Here is a 21683-nt window from a genome sequence, read left to right as displayed (position 1 = left end):
TACGAAGACAAACACACATACACACAAAAAGGCAAAGATCCCCCGTAAAGACTTAACAGACTTGGGGAAAGTGCTGTTAGCGAACACCTATGAAGGGGGTAGGTGGCCAGAACCACGCCCGGCTGACTTTGTCTACCTCATGGCAATGTTTACCCATCTTGCCAGGTACTCACTGAGGCTGAGTCGACCGAAGAAAAGCCCAGGACCGGTTCAGATATTCGTCACCGGGTTCGTGGCGTAGTACACGAACCATAACACATTTACGCAACCACACACAAAGGGATATTTCACTACTACACATGCATATACTGTACACATAAACGCACATTGATATATCTACACAAACATACAATATTTTACAAACACACATTCCTGGGCTCAATGCCTTGCTCGATGTGCAGTCGTCTGGCCTGCGCGAGTGTCCTCAGGGCTCTTCGGCTCCCTTCTCCTCCCAGAGCTCACCCCGCGCGCTTACGATGCCATTCGTGTTGGTCAAACATCCCAATGTGGACAGGACCCCCCTGAAAATTAGTATTTGGAATCAGTGTGGCTTTCCTGGGTAAATAACTCGTTGTTATTGTTACCGTATAAGTAAGTTTGACAGTTTAAGCCATTTATGTTAATGTGACAAAAACCTGATGATGTCTCGACGTTTATTTTGTGACTTCTGCCACGGAATATAATCTCATGCCGACGTCCACTTCTCATTAAATATGATTCACTGCTCTCGGGAACAATATACACAGCGTGTGATGAATAGAGCTCAACTACCCCATACATACATCATTGTGATTATCATCAGGTCTAAGGGTATTATTACAGATACATACATTTATAAAACCAGATAAGTTATAATTGAGGCAACACTTCTACTATGTTGTTATGAGGGTTATTTAAACAAATATAATCTACAAAATGACATGAATATATTATGCTGTATAAAGTACCGTAGGAGTGCGGTGCTACGTGTGGACTGTTCTGTTTGGCGCTGATTTCGGAGGCGACTAGACCCCTTCTCAGCAATGAGTGAACAATGAGTGGCGCGCAATCCCCACTCGTTTCTCGCTACCTTGTCCCGACGCGCACTGTTGCGCTCCCTTTGCTGTCTGCTCAATGTGGGCCGCTTTGGCACTCGCAGATGGCAGTGAGGCGGTGGTGGCCGAGCGATTCGTTCCCGCCGTTACACGTTGTGTTTGTTCTCCAGGGCAGCTTCTGCCATCCAAAAACACGCAGACAAAGATCCCCCCTATAGCCTTAAGATATTTTTGGGGTAAATTATCTCAAGACACAAATACAAATATCCCCCTATAGACTTAACAGACTGTTGGGGCAAGTGCTATTACCGAGCACCTACGGAGACCGACACGGCACACGCACAAGCACAAAACATGCACACTGACTGGCACGTTTGGTAAATTGTAACTTTTTGCTCACGAACCATAAGCGGAATGATGGCCAAACGAATGACCCTATTTCAATAAATGTATAGAAGCACGATGACAAACGCGTGTCACAAAGTGGATATAAACCACACACAGTTTCATGCGACGCGGCCTACACGAGAAGCAGCTCTCGTCTCGTGCCTTCGCGACTCGTCACGGATGACATCGTGAACGGGAATCTGCGGGAGTGAAACGGACCGTAGCAGCACTGAGCAGTGAGGAATGGCGACGGCGTGCGGAGGCCTTCATTCAGCAATGGATAGACAATGACTGCTGCTCATGACGATGACAATGTACGGGGTGACGTAGCAGTGACACTTTGATGTTATGGTGACGCGATTTAGCTCAATTTTAACGTACTTTTTTAAATATCGAAGCTTCAACGCTGTATCTGACATTTCGAGACACACAGTCCGGGCGCGTGGGTACAAGATGATGATAATAATAGAGTCTCAAGACTTTCCAAAGAGGGTCCTGCTGCATTGATACGTTTGGTCATTTCCATGAAAAAGAGTGTACCCTCGCGTGATGTGCAACTGCAGTGCTCGGAGACAGCCTCCACCCAAATACGAGATAGTAACACTCAAAATCCCCGCACAGATAGATTTAAGAGTCCACAGGAATTGGCACGCAACCGGCCACGTGGTTCTGCGGTAGAGCGAGCGGTTCTCAATTGGGACGACTACGAGTTCAACTCCTGGTTGGGGGGGGATTGACTCAGCCCATCATCCCTCCCTCCGGGATCGATACAATTGGTACTACTTGTGGGGAAGATTAACAGTGGTCGTCCTCTTGATAGACTTGCTCCCGTCAAAGTAATGTGGAATTCCAAAAACTGGCTTTGCACAGCTGTAAGCAGGAGATAAGGACACACATCTCAACGCTCATTCGAGCAGGAAATCAGTTGTGGACGATTCCCGTGCGAGCGTGAGTCTCCCTTCGAAGTGCCACGTAACCAGGCTGACACCTGCTTGGCGTCCGAGATGCGCCGAGATGGGGCGCGTGTCGAGGGGAGGTTTTGTCGCGAGGGCTCCGTGGGACGCAGCCATCGAGTGAGACGCGCGGGGGACCGCCTCCCTCCCCTCCCTCCCCTCGCGTCCCCGCGGTCTCACGCTGCCGTGGGGCTCAAGCGCCGCCTGCGCATCTCGACACGAATCAGAACGGCGGAGGGGTCAGGGACGCGCTCCTCGTGAGCGACTGTACCTGTGCGCTGTGAATGGATCGTGTGTTTGTTGAACCTCTTCCGTACTGAACGTAGCGAACCCTGATAATCGGAGGTGCGGGGGAAGGACAACAAACTAAACACAAAAAAGCAGTTCGCTGGTCCTTTTCGGAAAATAGTTTAATCGGTATCTATATAGAGTCAGGCTTAGCGTTGAAATCAATGCGCGTGCAGTTGCTGGATGGATTATTATATTGTAGGTTCGCGACGCATGGCGGTGACTTGGGGAGGCGTTCATCCAGCAGTGGATTGCGCATGGCTGCTGCTGGTGATGTGTGTAATGCATGTTTGTTGTATGTAATATATCTTCATTTAGAAAACATCAAATTAGCCGTATGTATTTTTGTGGACAGTCTTTTTGTGAGGCAGAGTGTTGCGAGCGAGCGCCAGTGAAGGCCGGCACGGCGCGCGAGGGTGGCGGTGCCAACAAGAGGCACTGCACGTCCGGCTGCCTTTGTCTCCCCAGCGCGGACCTAATTAAGGCTGAGTTGACCTAGGGGAGGCCCAAGATAGGTTGAGATATCACTCGCCACCTTCAACCAGCGTTGGATTGACAAAGGGCTCCACAGTTTTTTTTATCAACTCGTAAGTGCGCGCGTATGTAGCGTATTGCGTTAACGCATTGTGCGTGTTACTGTGTTAGTGTGCAAACATCCGTATTGGGGTACAAAGACTGCCGTGCATGCGGGGCGGTGCTGGTCACTATAGCCTCTGTCGTGTGGCCAATCCCGACCTTAATAGTTGCTCGCTAACAACACTTGCCCCAGCAGTGTGTAAGGCTATACGGGAGCAGTGTCGTGGTTCGTGCACTGCGACACGAGAGCAGTTTCCCGGTGCTGCTGCGGAGGCGCGCGCGTCTCTTGGAACGGGACTCTTCGTGGCCTCGTAGCGGAGCCTCGGCATGCGGAGTGTCCCTGCCGAGGTTTTGTAAACTCCCCGCGTATTGCCGACAGGCACCGTTTTTTGATGATTACTGCACGGCCTCTGTATGGAGTGGTGAGCGGTGGCACAGGGGTTAGCGCACCGCGCTATGAACCCGGCGATCCGGGTTCGATTCCCGCACACGGACAACACCGGTCACGATTATCTGAACCGGTACTTGGTCTTCCCAAGGTCAACTCGGCTTTACATGAGTACTTGGTGCTGTGTGTAGTAAACATCGCCACTTGGGAGACAAAGGTGGCCGGGCGTTGTTGCTGGCCACTCATCCCCTCGTGTGCCGTGCCGGCCTTCATAGGTGCTCGCTAACGGCACTTGCCCCAACAGTCTGTTAAGGCTATAGGATGGTATTTGTCTTTGTATTGAGGTGGAGGCGGCTTGGGGAGGCCTGTGGATCCAGCAGTGAATTGACCATGGCTGATGATGATGCGTATCAGCCTGGGTGATGTGGTGCCCAGAACAATCGACTCACCATCATATCCCATTCGTCACAATCATCATCATCATCATCCTTCCGGTTTAAATCGAATCGAGTTCCACTTTGTATGAAGACGGTACCGTTTTACTATAGACAGCCTGCTTCCTTTGACGTCCCTACTCACTGGCAGCGGACTTCATTCGCTCTCGACCGGCGTCAGCGTCACCTGTGACGGGCCCCGCGCGTCGTGAGGGCTTCGCGCGAGACTCGGAGCAGCAGCAGCAGCAGCAGCGCTGTGGCAATCCAAGCCGGGCCGCAATGTTTGGCTACCTGCAGTCGAAATCGTAGATTATTGTATTATTCTAACGATTTTATTAACTATTCTTTGACTCGGCTATGCGTTTGCGCCAATTGAATCTTTATAAGCCTTTTAGAATACACATACAGACGTGGATTATGAATGGCTGGCATTTTAGAATGCTAAATAAATGATAATAATGCTAAATACGCCAGCTTGACCGAAACGTTGAGATGTTATGAGGGGAGTCTATAGGATTAGAGCTATAGGGTATCCACAACCCTATATCCATAAGCATATATCCCTACCCTTAATACAATCGTAACCCTAACGCCAACCCCATCGCCCTACAGGACTCAGCCCACTGATCCCATCGCCCGAAGCGCGGCTGCCCAATCCTGCGCCCCACCCCCGCGCATGCGCCGTGCGGCTCTGCGCGGATCTTTGTTCGCCGCGATCAAAACGTCACTCTGCGTTAGCGGCGCCGCGCAGAGACGCGCTCCCAGTTCCCTCGCTCCCGCTCCTCCCTCTGTCCAAAGCACTCGCTGCTCTCACCCTCTCTCTCCATCTCTCGCTCACTCCCTCCAGCGCTCTTTCTCCTCTACCACATTGTAGCCGTCCCACTCTCTACAGCTCTCTCTCTCGAGGTCCCCCACTCAACGTATAGTTCGCACTCCCTCCAGCCCTCTTTTCAATGTACCCAACTCTCCCACTACTCTCCAGCTCTCCCTCTTTCTCTCTCACCCGCTATCCCCCTCTGTGTCCTGCTCTCTCTGCCGCTCGCTGCATCGCTTTCCAGTCTCCCGCCCGCTCTCTCGGCCTCCCCTTCACTCTCTCCCGCTCTCTGAACTCCGAGCCCAGCGGGGGACGGGGGGAGGCTGCTGGAGCACGTGCCCCCCACCCCTGGCCGCCGTTAATTTTATCAAACCCAGACACTGCCCCCCGCAGAAGCCCCCCTCCCCCCCCCACTAACTTTAGAAGCTATAATAATGTATTTTTAAATCAGTCTATTATTACCCAGTCGTCAGTCTGCTGCTCGCACAACTTAATCGGAATTCATTTGCACGCCACATCCATCTCCCCTTAGTTGGCCCTAAACCCGGGCATATGATTATAGGAAATACGGTACAATAATATGGGATGATCATGCATATGCAAACATTGTACCCTAGTGTTCGTGCGTTACGCCGATAATCCCAACTCAATGCCAGCCTTAGAAGCGCTCCGGATAATATCGACCGAGAAATTAGGCCTCGAGTTTAGACAACAAACTCATCATGACCCCCCCCCCCCACTCGTCCACCCCCCCCCTCTCGCCCCCTCCACCCCCACTCCACCCCCACTCTCGCCCCCCCGCCACTCTACCAATTCTCGTCACCGCCACTGAGTTCCACATCCGCTGTGATGGCACAGGGCTCCTCCTCGCGGCAACCCGAGTTCGATCCCCGGGTTCGTAGCACGGGAAACTCGCAGCCTTCCATGCACAGACGCGCACAGTGCCACAGTGCGTGCTGTTGGCTCCCTGCCCTAGCACCACGACCTTCCTCTCTGCCTCTGCCTATGCTCGGCTATCTCCTTACAAAATAAGCCCTGCCGACTCTTTCTGTACAGCCTCTTGAATTGGAGTTGCATTTAGATGCTGGCAAATCCACATCGTGTTGCATGGAATACATGATAATAATAATGTATACGTTTAAAGCACATTTCACCCGTAGCTCGCAAAATGCTGCGAATCAACACGCTTACATGTACTTGTCTATGTACGTCTCAACGCACGTGCAATCTTCATTCATTCACCAAAGACCGTCTATGCAATGCCATCCAGCCAAGACAGTCTCCGTAGACTGCCGGGAATGTGCCGTTGGCGGGCGAGTATAAGCGACTTGGCCACAAATGAGAGCTCAACGAAGTAGCGTATCATGTGGAAATGTATAGCAAGGCCGTTAGGGCGTACGAGGGGGTGGTGTGGTCAGTACTACGCCACTCTATCACTGTGCACCCAATGGCATGGTAATCACCAGCACGTTTATCCGTTACCACTGTATCCACACAACATCTGGGATGCACGCTGGGTCCAAACAAGAACATCTGTTGCACTGCCCAGTTGCCGGCTCGCGACGACGGCCCACGTGCTTGATATCAGGGCCTATCGTGGACCTGGTTTGCCCCCTGACCATCGCCTTGTTATTTGTCACCCATAAGATGCACGCCATTCAAACGCACGGCAGCTTGGTCCCAGCTGATGAAAGTAGCAAGCGAGAACCCCGACCCTAAACCCCGGCCACTGCCCCCGCACCCCGTGTGCACGAGAGATATGGTTACTACTGCTCTGGTTGCATTGGTGGCTCAGTCCAGCCAGACCTCGCCAGAAACCCTGGCTGACTGAGGAGGTGTTCCAGCTACCTGAGATATAGCGGCAGGCCCAACCTCACCGTCTACAACGTCCCGTGTTTAGACGAAGTGTCACGGGCAGCACTGGGCACTTGCAATCCAGAGGTCCGTATGTATGTAGACCTTCTTTGTATGTATGTACAACTTATTTGTACGTATGTATGTTGACCTATCGCACTGTACATAGCCAACCGTGGTAATCGGAGGTTCGAGTCAACCTCGGGTGTGTATAGTGGGGTAAAGTGTGGACGCTTCCTAAGGTCTGTTCAGCGTGGAAGAGTAGACCAAATATTATCGAGTGCTCTCACTCATGGCGTGAACCAGGCTGACGGATTACAGTCAGCAGTTCATCTCCCTGTGCATAGATCGTCCTAGGAAGATGACATCACCGAGTTAAGTCTGAAATCACTGGAAAACAAACAAACTAACAAACCGATGTATCCACACACGCGCCACGGGTGTTATGTGCGGTGCAAATAGTGGTTGTGTTTGTTCAGTAGCAATTCATCTGAATCGTGGTAATCTTAGAAATGCAATGAGCCAAACTTTGTTTCGTGTTCAGTCATTGGTGGCTGGGATGATACTTTCTTCTTCACTTGAGAACCCGGTTTAACCACAGGGGGCTGAAACTGGAATTGAACTCAGGTTCTGAGCTCGTGACCTCATTTGCCGGGTCACACAGAGGGTGTCTCCTTGGCACTTAACGATGTATTGATTCATGAACATCGATTCTAGAGAGTGTGGGAACTAATTTAATTTACAATTCATGCAGACGAGATGCTGGCTTTAAACCTGGGCTAGAGGAGTGGACGGACCTAAAACACAGGGAAACGGAGAATCATGCAAATCAGAGGGCAGCAGGAGATCAATAAATGTATGTCCTGAAATCAAATCGCGATCCCGAATCCTGACAATTCATCGCTTTGTTTCGACAGAGAACGTGTCTCCTACTTGCGTTCTCCCCATGCCTCTGTCATTGCTCTCCATGCTTCTGTCATTGCTCTCCATGCCTCTGTCATTGTTCTCCATGCTTCTGTCATTGCTCCCCATGCTTCTGTCATTGCTCCCCATGCATCTGGCATTGCTCCCCATGCTTCTGTCATTGCTCCCCATGCTTCTGTCATTGCTCCCCATGCATCTGGCATTGCTCCCCATGCTTCTGTCATTGCTCCCCATGCCTCTGTCATTGCTCTCCATGCTTCTGTCATTGCTCCCCATGCTTCTGTCATTGCTCCCCATGCCTCTGTCATTGCTCCCCATGCTTCTGTCATTGCTCTCCATGCTTCTGTCATTGCTCCCCATGCTTCTGTCATTGCTCCCCATGCATCTGTCATTGCTCCCCATGCTTCTGTCATTGCTCCCCATGCCTCTGTCATTGCTCCCCATGCTTCTGTAATTGCTCCCCATGCCTCTGTCATTGCTCCCCATGCCTCTGTCATTGCTCTCCATGCTTCTGTCATTGCTCCCCATGCCTCTGTCATTGCTCTCCATGCTTCTGTCATTGCTCCCCATGCTTCTGTCATTGCTCCGCATGCTTCTGTCATTGCTCCCCATGCCTCTGTCATTGCTCCCCATGCCTCTGTCATTGCTCTCCATGCTTCTGTCATTGCTCCCCATGCTTCTGTAATTGCTCCCCATGCCTCTGTCATTGCTCCCCATGCTTCTGTCATTGCTCCCCATGCCTCTGTCATTGCTCCCCATGCCTCTGTCATTGCTCCCCATGCCTCTGTCATTGCTCTCCATGCCTCTGTCATTGCTCCCCATGCTTCTGTCATTGCTCCGCATGCTTCTGTCATAGCTCCCCATGCCTCGGTCATTGCTCCCCATGCTTCTGTCATTGCTCCCCATGCTTCTGTAATTGCTCCCCATGCTTCTGTAATTGCTCCCCATGCCTCTGTCATTGCTTCCCATGCTTCTGTCCTTGCTCTCCATGCTTCTGTCATTGCTCCCCATGCTTCTGTCATTGCTCTCCATGCCTCTGTCATTGCTCCCCATGCTTCTGTCATTGCTCCCCGTGCCTCTGTCATTGCTTCCCATGCTTCTGTCATTGCTCCCCGTGCTTCTGTCATTGCTCCCCATGCCTCTGTCATTGCTCCCCATGCTTCTGTCATTGCTCCCCATGCCTCTGTCATTGCTCTCCATGCTTCTGTCATTGCTCCCGATGCTTCTGTCATTGCTCCCCATGCTTCTGTCATTGCTCCCCGTGCTTCTGTCATCGCTCCCCATGCCTCTGTCATTGCTCCCCATGCTTCTGTCATTGCTCCCCTTGCTTCTGTCAATGCTCCCCATGCCTCTATCATTGCTCCCCATGCTTCTGTCATTGCTCCCCATGCTTCTGTCATTGCTCCCCGTGCCTCTGTCATTGCTTCCCATGCTTCTGTCATTGCTCCCCGTGCTTCTGTCATTGCTCCCCATGCTTCTGTCATTGCTCCCCATGCTTCTGTCATTGCTCCCCATGCTTCTGTCATTGCTCCCCATGCTTCTGTCAAGCCTCACTGACCAACCTCGCACTCCGACTTGGGATTGGTTGCAGCCTTTGCTGAATCTCAGCCGGAAGAGCCCAGAATGCTGTGGCGGGATTGTGTTGACCACTCCACATACATCTCGCCTCGTGTTGTCCTCGCGGCACGTATTTCGTCTTCATAAAATTGATTGTAGGAATGCAGGGACGAATAAAAAGAGATTACTATGGATAGGCGGATCTTGTACGCCAGTGGTAAGTCCCTGACGCCGAGAACCCCACTCCAGGCCAGCCTTAGTAGAGGAGCAGAAGGTATTGATTGCGAAATGAAGCCCTGCTTTTTCCATCTGCAGCTAAATGTTGCCAACCGCAGGCGCAGGGCTGTTCAGGGACAGAACACTGAGTGTGGCGTTGTGCGCGCGTTCCAGGCCCGCGCAACCGCAAGCCCAAGAAGTCAGCGGGCGGTGCGAGCGGAGTCGCGGGGGGAGGCGGCGCGGCAGCGGCGGCGGCCGCGGCGGCCGCGGTGCCGACAGCCGGGGTCGGGGCCGGCGAGGAGAAACGACCTCGGACCGCCTTTTCCTCCGAGCAGCTGTCGCGTCTCAAGGCCGAGTTCCAGGCGTCGCGGTATCTCACCGAGGCGCGGCGCCAGGCCCTCGCCCAGGAACTTCAATTGAACGAGGCTCAGATCAAGATCTGGTTCCAGAACAAGCGCGCCAAGCTGAAGAAGGCGAGCGGAGTGCGCAACCCGCTCGCTCTGCACCTCATGGCGCAGGGGCTCTACAACCACTCCGCGGGCTCCGGGGGCGCCAGGGGGGCGGCGGCGGGGGGGGAGAGGACGGACAGCGAGTGACGCGTGGGGGTGGGGGGAAGGAGGGAGAAAGAAGAAGATTCCGAGGATGATGTTTTGTTTTGCCGTGTCGTGTGAACTCGCAGATTCGCTCGCTTACGATGAATGCACTCGGGTGATCACTCAACAGTGCACTCACTCGTTCACGTACTCGGCTGTGCACTCACTCAAACACCCATGTGTTTACGCACCCACGCACTTATTTACAGACTTACTCAACATTTAATTCACTCATGTGTGCGCTCGTGCACTCACCCACGTGACCCTTTCCATCCTACACACTCACACGCACGTTCACACTCAACACACACACTCATATATAAACACACACACACATATTCACACTCACACACAGTGACACGCACTCTCTGTCTCTCACCCCACACGCACGCACAGACGTTGCGAGGCACAGCGCGCGCCCCAGGCCGAGCGTTCAGCCAGCGGGGCCCCGCACAACCGCACCTCACTGCAGTGTTACCGATAGGGTCCGTTACATCGACCTCTTCACACTACCGATAACTGGTTACCGGTTTGCTGTACGTATCGAAATGTGCGTCATTAAACGTAACGCGTTTGGCATTTTAACTGAGAAACGAAGGGAGCTGCCACCGTGGATTAACGGTGAGCAACACAACGGACTTCCATCTTACGGCGCGGCATTTCAAACAGTCGCCCGTGTTCACGCAGCGGTGCAAACGGCTTCACCGCACTTCACTCCATCGGCAGGGTCGCGTGTGGTGGGGTAAAGTGTGGGAACGCCCACCTCTTCCTACAAACAAAACACAGGAAACGGTTACCGACCGGCTCCTGACTTTCAGAACCGGTAACCAAATACCAAAAAGGTTACCGGTTTATCGGGTACCGTTGAGCAACCCTCAGTGTTATTAGTATTGTAATACACGTCGCCTCTGCTTTAGTGATTCAGGAGCTCAGCCTCGGACCGCTCCGGCTGAAATGAAGCCCCGGAGAGAGTTACACTGAGGAGTGAAATATAAAATATGGACAATTTACTGAGCAAAGAAAATTACGTTTCAGGTCGTGCGCCTTTTGAAGTTTTTAATTTACAAGATAAGACTGTTGGTCTTACTTATAATGTAATTACTATATAATGTGGCTTTATATGTCGTCTAAATGTAACCGCATCTAAAGACCCGATAGGAAGAGCAGCCGGTATATTTATTGCGTAGAGAGAAAGTGGCAGAAACAGTCATAGATCTCTGTGTGAGTCTATGGATATCTGTGTGAGTCTATGGATATCTGTGTAAGTCTATGGGTCTCTGTGTGAGTCTGTGGGTCTCTGTGTGAGTCTGTGGGTAAATCTGGAGAGAGAGAGATGCAGTCAGTCACACGCAGAAGGTAAAAGGGAAGGTCCTGAATCGAGAGTTCAAGACTGCAGGGGCAGCAGAGCCGCATGAGCCGACTTCCCATGGAGTGAAGCTTGGCTGGGGGGTTGGGTAGAAATCCTTACGAAGGCTGGTTGACCGAAACGTCGAATCTTCTCAGAGATACCCTTACCCCGTATTATTTATATTGTTGTCACACGTTAGACCCCGGCTTTAGCGCGTGTAGAATTCACTTTGTGTGCGTGAATGTAGCTATAATGATGTCGTGTTTATGATTTGACAAACGCGATCACAAACCAAATGAAGAATATTTATCTTTTTAGTTACGATTCTCACGATCGCGGTGCACGCCTCGAATAGTGAATACCGAGTGCAGGTGCACACATCCGCCCCCTTTTGTCTATCCACTGCTGGATGAGGCCCCCTCGCCCCTATACGTCGCATGGGTCGTTGGGGTTATTCGACCATACTTCTCCACGCTGGTCAGTGCTGGTCGGTGAAAGGCGGGGGAACTTGGATTGTGTGGCAGCATAGACGTGCAGTACAACTGTTTTGTATATTGCCGTTCTGTCCTCTGGTGACGACGTAGCAGCAGCCTGTAGTACCTGTTTTGCACGGTGGTTGCCCATCCCGGCACGAGAATTCACGGTTTCTGCAATGTATTTTCCAATATTACCTCGAGGGTAAAATGTCTTCGTGGTGTGGTGATCAGCACACTTGACTTGCAATGCAAGTCCTGTCCCACGGCCCTTGTCTACCCTGCAGCGCAGATAGATACAAAGCATCTGATCGGTGGCTCATGTGTGATGGGGTAAAGTATGGGTGCGACTACCTATTTTAAAACGTCTGGTTAGCGTGGAAGAGCAGCCCAAAGCACCCTGCAGAGATAACTTTGTAGTGGGGGCCCTTCTGCTCGCAGTGGTTTGAGCAAGGAATTGCAGGGCTGCACCTTCACCCCGTCTCTCTGGGGTCATGGTCGGAACCAAAGAGTCCCACCGAGGTACAGAGAGTAAGCGACTCTCCAATCGAATCGCGGAGTCGCGGGGCCGAATCGACGGTTGTGGCAGCGGAGTCGCACAGGCACCAGCTAAACAACAACAACACTCACCACCATTATTAGCTCTGCCTTTAACGGACATATAGCGAACGTGAATGACGTTTTGCACAATGGTCCTTCTTCAGGGCAGAGGGAAGATAAAGAACGAGTGACTACTCGTCATGAGGCATGGGGCACCTCTACGCGTCATCTCAGGGGTCCAGAGACTTCACAGCGGAGTCGTCTCCCGCGCACGCGCTGCGAACCCCGCCGCTCCGCCTGCTGCTCGGCTGCCTTCCATCTCATCCCTTCGGCTACCTTCCATCTCATCCCTTCAATTGCCTTCCATCCCCTTCGGCTGCCTTCCATCCCCTTCGGCTGCCTTCCATCTCATCCCTTCGGCTGCCTTCCATCCCCTTCGGCTGCCTTCCATCTCATCCCTTCGGCTGCCTTCCATCTCATCCCTTCGGCTGCCTTCCATCCCCTTCGGCTGCCTTCCATCTCATCCCTTCGGCAGCCTTCCATCCCCTTCGGCTGCCTTTCCATCCCCTTCGGCAGCCTTCCATCGCCAACCTCCCGCGTGTCCGCCTCAACCCTTTAGTGCCCAAGTCCACTCACGTCATCCAACAGAGATACACCAATGGATGTATCGTTAATCTTACAGAGCAATGCAAACAAAGAGATTCAACTTACTTTTATAAACACTTCATTACACGATATATAGTTACGAGGGTAATGTTTCGGGCAATGACTCTTCTGCAGAACGCAGAGCAGAATTTTGACTGTCTTACTGACTGAGAGTACAATTGACCGACTTGTGATAAACTTTTTCAAAGATAACAAACGTTACAGTATCTTCGTTAACTTTATAAAATATAACAAACATATTCTTTGGGTCTTTCCGTAAAGTCACGTAGATAGGTTCAAATAAAAAAACTACGACGTTTTGATCACAACACAAGCGATCGTCATCAGGAGAAAAGAAATGACGATCGCTTGTGCTGTGATCGAAACGTAGTTTATTTATTTGAACCTATCTACGTGACTTTACCGAAAGACCAAGATAATATGAATTCCTGCAGTCACGAAGCTTTAAGTCAAGATATAACAAACATTACATTATCTTAAGCTATCGTTTCTGTCTCTCTACTACGTTATCAGGAAAACGAGAATAACTTTGTCCAAAACCCAACCCGGTATTCCCTCTATTGGCGTTACCGCATTCGTGAGCTGATGTCATGCATCGCAGGTTAATTAAATATGAATATGATGAAGTTGTATCACTCAGAGTGACAGTAAACACAATCTTATTATTTTGAAGCAGCTTTAATTTACGTTTTGTCTATTATATATTGTTTTCCTGTCACGAGGCAGAGTGAATGGCCGAGTCGGCGAGCCGTATCATTAGTATATCGGGAATGCGTGTCGCACATGCACTACTGGTGGGGTAAAGTGTGGGCACGCCCACTGCTTCCAACACGTCTGGTCAACGTGGAAGAGTCGACCAACTACCCTCCAGTCAGCTCTATAGTGGAGGCCCATACATACATGAATATGTGCATATCTACACCCATACGTGCATACATGTACACGTATATGCAGTCAGACATGTATAACACAGAGGGGGCACGCGCTGTGATGCGTGTTACAGACACGTCGTGATTCTCCTAGCTGCGTGCCGAATCACACATACACATATGCACACGTATGTGCGTGCGCCCACGCAAGCACACATATACATGTGTAAATACACGTGTACACACACACACCCGCGCGCACACATTAACTTACATATAACGCGTAGATACATACACGTTCACATGCTGATATACACAGATGCACGTACCGACACACACCTGCACATATACATACGTACAAACACACGCGTGTACACATAAATATGTATAATCACATGAACACACGGGTATATGTGTACTCATAAATTCTGATATGCAAAGACACACGCATACACATACAAACGGGCAAACGCAGAGAAACATGCGCACACGTATACAACTGCAAACACAGACACACATTCATACAATATCCACAGAAACACATAGACACACATGCATACACGGCTACACATACGCAGACAGTATATTTAGCTACAATGTTCCACGAACTTAACAATACGCACACGTGTGCATGTGGATCCGTGGCTACACACACGTGTGTGCCCTCATTTCATGATATTTTTTGTACTCTATATGGTATGATGATTACGGAAATACGAATCGCCTTTTAACCGTCCGGTATTTAAATAAATATTTAAACAAATGCCAGCCCACGCGGAAGCAAATCGCTCCGGTACTTGTTCAAATCTCTTGCTTTCCAATCCGAGTTTGCCGAGTGTAGCGTGTGACGAGCGAGTGCTGTGTAACGTGAGCGGAACGTGTGACACCAGTCGTAGACGACTGTGTAGACACAGATCGCATGGAAGGCATCATTCTCATCATTCTCATCATTCTCATTATTCAAATTATTCTCATCATTCTCATCCTCATTATTCTCATTATTCTCATCATTCTCATCATTTTCATTATTTGGCGATGCTGCGTGGGTAGTGGCGCATCCATGTCACCACAAAGTTCAACATATTCGGACAATGGCCATTTATTATAAATGCTATGAAGAAGGTGCATTGCCCGAAACGTAGTCTGTTATATATTTAAGGCAGTGCTATTGACGAATGTGTTTAGTCGTTTTAATTGAATATAGAGATGGGCAGATGTTATGACGACACTACATTAATGGGTTTCCAGTGAGTAATAGGAGCATCAACATCACAGTGATCATCATCAAGAGCCATGCTCTGTCCACTGCTGGATGAAGGCTTCGCCAATCTCTCGCCATCCCTCATGGTTCTACGAAGCCACCATCTGTCTCACTGCTGTGCATGCGCTGATCTCCTCGCTGCATGTCCAGGTACATCCATCACACATACGCACACAATGTATCCGATAATTTTTGGCAACAGTCAGGACGGACGTCTCAATACCCTGGGCTTCAGCGGGGTTAATTTCAGAAAAAGTGTAATGTGTGTTTTAATCCGTCCACGTAGTTTCACTCGAGAAAAACAAACCCTGGGCTGGAACGGTGAGGCATTGCTTGACGCACTGCACTGTGAACTCGGCTACTTGAGATCGATTCCCGATCACGACGAACAAGTCTGAAAAAAACAATCCGAGCCCCCCCCCCAACTCCCATCACCAACCGCGACGCCACGCGAGGCGGCTTTCTACCAGCAGTGGATCGACAAAGCGCTGTACGTTATTATTGTTATTAAGAATTACACACATAATGGACATTTGCGAAGTATATTCTTGGTTCTTTCGGTAAAGTCGCGTAGAAGGGAAACAATAAAATAATAAAAATATATGTATTGTTTCCCTTCAACGTGACTTTACCGAAAGAACCAAGAATATGAATCCCTGCAGTCACGAAAGCTTTAAATCAAAATTTGCGAAGTAGTTAATTTTCATACACAAAGGTAAAACGCAGTCTCCAAGTCATGAGAACGAGCTTCGGACAGGTTGTATCTGATGTTTAAGATTGTATCCCCACGTGACGCAGAGGTCGAGTGATCAGCTCGCAATCGGAATGTAGCGAGTTTACATCGTGGTTGGGGGTTGAGACTCAGCCCATCATCCATCCGAGGTCGATAGAATGAGTATCACTTCATGGGGATGTCAACAGTGGCTGTCCTATGGAAAGACTCTCCCCTACCATGGCAATGTGGAATTTACACCACTGGCTCTGTAGGGCTGTAAGCAGGAGAATAGCACCAATGTCCCAGTGCTAATTTGAGCTGCAGGGATTCACGCTATCTGAAAAAGCAAACAAACAAACAAGGGACGCAACAGTCGCTAGAGGAATCCACCGTGAGTCTCCACGTCGACGTCTTGACGAAGCGACCAAAGCACGGCAGCGCATCGCGTGATTTCGCGAAAAATAGGACGGGAACGCCTTAACGTTGAAGCTCACCGCCAGTGTAACTCTACGGGGTCGACGTTACGACACATCATTTGGATTATATTCCGCACACATGTATAAACTCTTGACTGTTTACAGCTTTCATAGTGCTGTTTGTTGATGACCGTTTGGCGTTTTGGACCTATGGGGCCTGTGTTCAGCAACCGTGCTTTAAAATAAGACTGCCTGTTGTGTGTAGCACATCATTATCATAATCATCATCCACCAATTACCACGATCGTCATCATTATCTCCGCATTGCCACGAATATCATCATCATTCCTCCATTTACATAAGTGCCGCTTTGTTCAAAGTCAATCATTAGTGTCTTATGGAAGCACTCGCCTCCTACATAAAACTGTGGAATTCCCGCAACGAGATAAGAGCTGCGTGAGAATCAAATTTGAGTTGCATTGTATTGTTATTTTCATTGAGAGACGTGGGCCCATCCATACAAGCCATTACTCACAAACACTTAAGACCCCTCTCACTCGCTTTGCATGATCTATCAACCGTCCCCGCCCGAATCGCGAGTTACAATCCAAGGAGTAAACGGATGGAGACACCGACGTCGGCCTTCTCAATCAGCCTCCCGAATTTCACCAGCAGATGAAACACGGCCGTTGAAGCAGCGTTGCCTCCGTTGCAAGGGCGATCTCGGTTAAGAACCAATGCAGCTTAAATGATGCACTCCCAGAAGGCCGCGTGGCTGATGGGATGTGTAAAAACATTCTGCTGTATGCGTGTTCTTTGTAGAGCGACAGCTGTGTGACGGAGGCGAATTGTTTCCAAATGTACTTTGTTGATCATATTCTTTACAACCACAATAATAATTATGCTCCAATGGGTAACATAAACTAATTTTAAGTATACAGAATTTTTTTTCCACATTTAACAAATGCCGACTGAATGTTACCATAAACTAAATGTAAAATGACCTCAGTAAATTAGGCAAAAATACAATTTAACATTCAAATAAAAAAGGAAAGAGAATTATAGTTCTGGAAAAGAAAGTGAACAGTTTAGTGAAATAGATGCAGTGTAGATAATTGCACAGCACGTGAACAAATCGGCTTCAACGTCGAGACGAACGCGGCGGCGGCCCTCGATGGGTTCCGTCAACGCCGAGGACTCGGGGACACGGCCACGGGCACGCGCGGGAGACGCAGCGCCTCCCTTCCTAAATATTTGATGTGTATGGAAACCGACGAGCAGCTGTCAGGTCCAAATGCATCTGCGCTTTTGCAAACACGTCCTCTTGGTCTGCTTTGTCTTCGGGTCACGTGTTGGGCTTTGAGCAGCGTGGTTCCGTGCAGCGCGAGTCCCGAGGAGCCGCGCGACTTCGTGGCACGGGTGTCGCTCGCATTGGATCGGACGGCGAATGCGTGCACGCTCTCGACCTCAGCGAGGCGTCGTAGAACCGCTGGAGATGTGAGATCCAGCAATATGTTTGTCCTATGGCTGTCTAACCGAAAAGTGTTTTTGTAATTCTCAGAGTTGGAATTTTGGCCAGATTATGCATGTTGTTGTTATTTAATGTGATACATTGGTGATCGGGTAACAGACCATTACTACGATGGGAGGGTTCATTATAATCACGGGCAGATGAAGCCCGAACCTCAGCGGTGCCCGCTCAGTGTCCATGACCACTACAGAGCCACTCAGCCACCTCAGGCCGTAACTTTAGAAGCTTTTTTGGACAGCCCGGGGCACCCCACCCGGGCTTGGAGCCACAACACGAGCGCTGCTGCTGGTTCTTGTTGTTCCTTGTGATGGTAGCGCGGGTTCGTACGGCCGCTTCTCTCGCAGGGTGTCCGGTCTTGTCTCGTGTGAATCGGGGTCCCTCCTCGCGTTGCTTTCGTTCTGAAGGAACTGGGGTCCTGCAGTTACGGCGGGATGATGTCGGGGGCCTTGGAGGAGTTTGGCAGTGTGTGGGGGAAGGTGTGGATTGTGAAGGTAGAAGATTGTAAAATTAGGGGTGGATAGTAGGGGATGGCCTTAACAGGTTGATCCAATTGCTGGATGAACGAAGGCCTCCCCACGCCTGTAACCCACTTCGACTGTGTCACGCACGACTTCTAACTCTCATTAAAACGAAAACAACCTTTAATTTTACGACCGATAATTACATGCAATCGTTTACATTTGTTAGGAGCATTTAATTACGAGATCCCAATGGAAAGCAGATAAGTACACCCAGAGACCGTTGGTCGCGCCACCAGCTCGAGCCACGCGCGAGCCACGCGTGCCCGCGCGCCTTCCAGATAGAGGGCGTCACCGCAGCCACCGCGGACTGGCTGCGGTTTCTCTGAGTCTCGTCAGTCGGGCTTCGCACATGGATATTGGTTCGGAATATGGCTATTGTTGTTGATGGTGAAACGCTGTTGTGTAATCCTGCTTTCCACAGTCCACCCACACACCGTGAAACGGCCACTGCACAATTACCACCAACCCCGCTGCGTGTGTGTACGTTCAACACACACACATTACATTACAACGTGTGTGTACGTTAAATACACACACATTATATTACAACGTGCATGTGTGTGAACGTTCAATACACACACTACACTACAACGTGCATGTGTGTGTACGTTCAATACACACACACATTACACTACAACGTGCATGTGTGTACGTTCAACACACACACATTATATTGCAACGTGTGTGTATGCATGTGTGCCGTGCCGGCCTACATAGGTGTTCTCAGACAGCACTTGCCGCAAAAGTCTGTTAGCGACTATACGGGGATTTTCTTGTTGTATATACACGTGTCTCAGTGTATGCGGATTGTACATCACACCCTCAGCTAAAACCAAAGACCTAATGTGATTGCGTAATTTATGCCATATTTGGTAATGACAGTAGACGTAATAATTAGAATAATGCCGAACACAAGATCGTGTTATTTATAGCGCAGTGAAAACCAAAACGAGCAAAGCGATACACCAATGAGAGAGTGTGGGGGGGGGGGAGTTTGGTCGACTCAGCCTCAAATATGTACCTGGTGCGATGTGTAAATATTTCCACGAGGAAGACAAAGGCGGGCTGGTGTGATGACGACTACCCACCCTTGTGTGCAGTGTCGGCCTTCATCTAAACGAGATGCTCGCACACAGCACTTGCCCCAAGAGACTGCTACAGGATAAAAGGGGATATCTTTGTCTTTGTGGGGATTTGTGACCGTAGCTTTGCACGTATTTGTGTCTTTGAGCTACGGATTGTATATACAGTTTGCGTGAGTGTTTTTAAGTTTGCAAGTGTGGATGCATTTGTATGCATAGCTTTGGTAGTATGTGTGTTTGCATCAGTAGTATGTTGGTGTATGTGCATCAGCAGTGTGTGTGCATCAGTCGTGTGTGTGCATCAGTAGCGTGTGTGTGCATCAGTAGTGTGTGTGTACAACAGTAGTGTGTGTGCATCAGTAGTGTGTGTGTGTGTGCATCAGTCGTGTGTGTGTGCATCAGTAGCGTGTGTGTGCATCAGTAGTGTGTTGGTGTGTGCGCATCAGTAGTGTGTGTGTGCATCAGTAGTGTGTGTGTGCATCAGTAGTGTGTGTGTGTGTGCATCAGTAATGTGTGTGTGTGCATCAATAGTAGTGTGTGTGTGCATCAGTCGTGTGTGTGTGTGCATCAGTAGTGTGTGTGTGTGCATCAGTAGTGTGTGTGTGTGTGTATCAGTAGTGTGTGTGTGTATCAGTAGTGTGTGTGTGTGCATCAGTAATGTGTGTGTGTGTGCATCAATAGTAGTGTGTGTGTGCATCAGTCGTGTGTGTGTGCATCAGTAGCGTGTGTGTGCATCAGTAGTGTGTGTGTGTGCATCAGTAGTGTGTGTGTGTGTATCAGTAGTGTGTGTGTGTGTATCAGTAGTGTGTGTGTGTGTGCATCAGTAGTGTGTGTGTGTGTGCATCAGTAGTGTGTGTGTGTGCATCAACAGTGGGGGAGCCAAAGGCGACCGGGCGTGGTGTTGACCACTCACCCCCTCGTGCGTCGTGCCACCCGTCATAGATACTCGAGAGCAGCGCTTGCCTCAGCAGGCTGTTGAAGGCGATACGGGGGGGTATGTGTCGTTGTATGTGTGTGCATCTGCTCTCTGTGGGTTTGTATCTGTGTGTGTTGTCTGTACGCGCGTGTTCGCATGTAGCGGTGAATCGCGAATGATCTCGGTTGTATCCATATTAAAATCCCAACCATAGCAAGTGGTAACCGAACGTTTTCTGGGCACCTCATAGGTCGACTCAGCCTTAAACGAGTACTTGATTCCATGCGTGTCTCCACGTTAGCACGAGAGAGACAAATGCGGCTTTGGCGAGCGTGATGTAGGCTACACCACGCCATCGGGCACCGTGCGGGCTTCATTATTAATAGGTGCTCGCTAACAGCACTTGCCCCAAGGCTGTTAAAGCTATACGGGGGCCCTTTGGTTTCTGTATGCGCGTGCCTACAAAGGCGGTCATCATCACGCTTTGAGAGCGAGTCGCGCTCGTCGTGACAGAGCCTCGCCAGACTGCGGCGCGTGCATGCGCACACCGCGTCGCGGTGAACGTCTGCGCGGGGCGCGCGTGTTTGTGTATTTGCGCGTGTTTGTGTATTTGCGCGTGTTTGTGTATTTGCGGAGTCTTTCACGACGCGAGTTGCTCGCGGCAGTGCGTTCGGGATCATTGTGGCGTTTATGTTGGCCGGCAGGTTTCCGTGTGTGTAAATATGGGGGTGAGTATATGTACATCAGAGTACCTGCAGTATATGTATACTGTATATGTTTCAGAATTAGGTGTGCGATAAATTGCTGGCGTTCTCTGAGAGTATCGCGTGTGATATACGACATTGCTTATATGCGGATCATCCCATATCCTGTAACACTCCTATCACCTACCCCTGACTCTAAGCCTAACCTGTTAACTACCCCTAAACCTGATTATAGCTCTAACGCTAACCATACCACCTACCACTGATCTAACCCTGCTACTTACCCCTGACCCTACCACTTATTTATAAACCTGAGTCGAGCCTGAGTCACCTTCTGCCAATCCTGGCTCTAACCCTAACCCTAGCATCTACTCCTAACCCTGAGTCTAGCCCAAACCCTAACACCTACTCTGAATCTAAACTGTAACCGTAACGCGACCACCTACCTACAACCCTGCCACCTACCCTTGACCACACCACCTACCCCTGACCCTGGCTCTAACCATACCCTGGAAGCTATCGAGTCAAAACTGTCAAACATGACGTATGTTGCATTTTTTATATATATGTAGGTCTCAGTCAATAATGTTATAATTGTCTAAATAAACAACACCTTTACACAA

At 50.0% G+C, this 21683-nt stretch overlaps 1 protein-coding gene across 1 annotated transcript in view; it reads left to right on the top strand.

Annotated features, from left to right (window-relative positions):
• LOC116937261 (homeobox protein engrailed-1a-like) overlaps positions 1 to 21683 on the top strand; it is a 32151-nt gene extending 10468 nt beyond the window's left edge. The window contains exon 2 of the mRNA XM_032944335.2: positions 9600 to 21683. Coding sequence (XP_032800226.1) covers positions 9600 to 10021 — 422 coding nt within the window. The 3' untranslated portion in view covers positions 10022 to 21683. The remainder of the gene's footprint in view (positions 1 to 9599) is intronic.

The sequence above is a fragment of the Petromyzon marinus genome, chromosome 4 (genome assembly GCF_048934315.1).
Source record: "Petromyzon marinus isolate PM22_M1 ecotype Great Lakes invasive population chromosome 4, UKy_Petmar_22M1.pri1.0, whole genome shotgun sequence".
NCBI classification, from domain to species: Eukaryota; Metazoa; Chordata; class Hyperoartia; order Petromyzontiformes; family Petromyzontidae; genus Petromyzon; species Petromyzon marinus.
The sequence above is the reverse complement of the archived record's forward strand: the minus strand, read 5'-3'. Positions and strand labels throughout refer to the sequence as shown.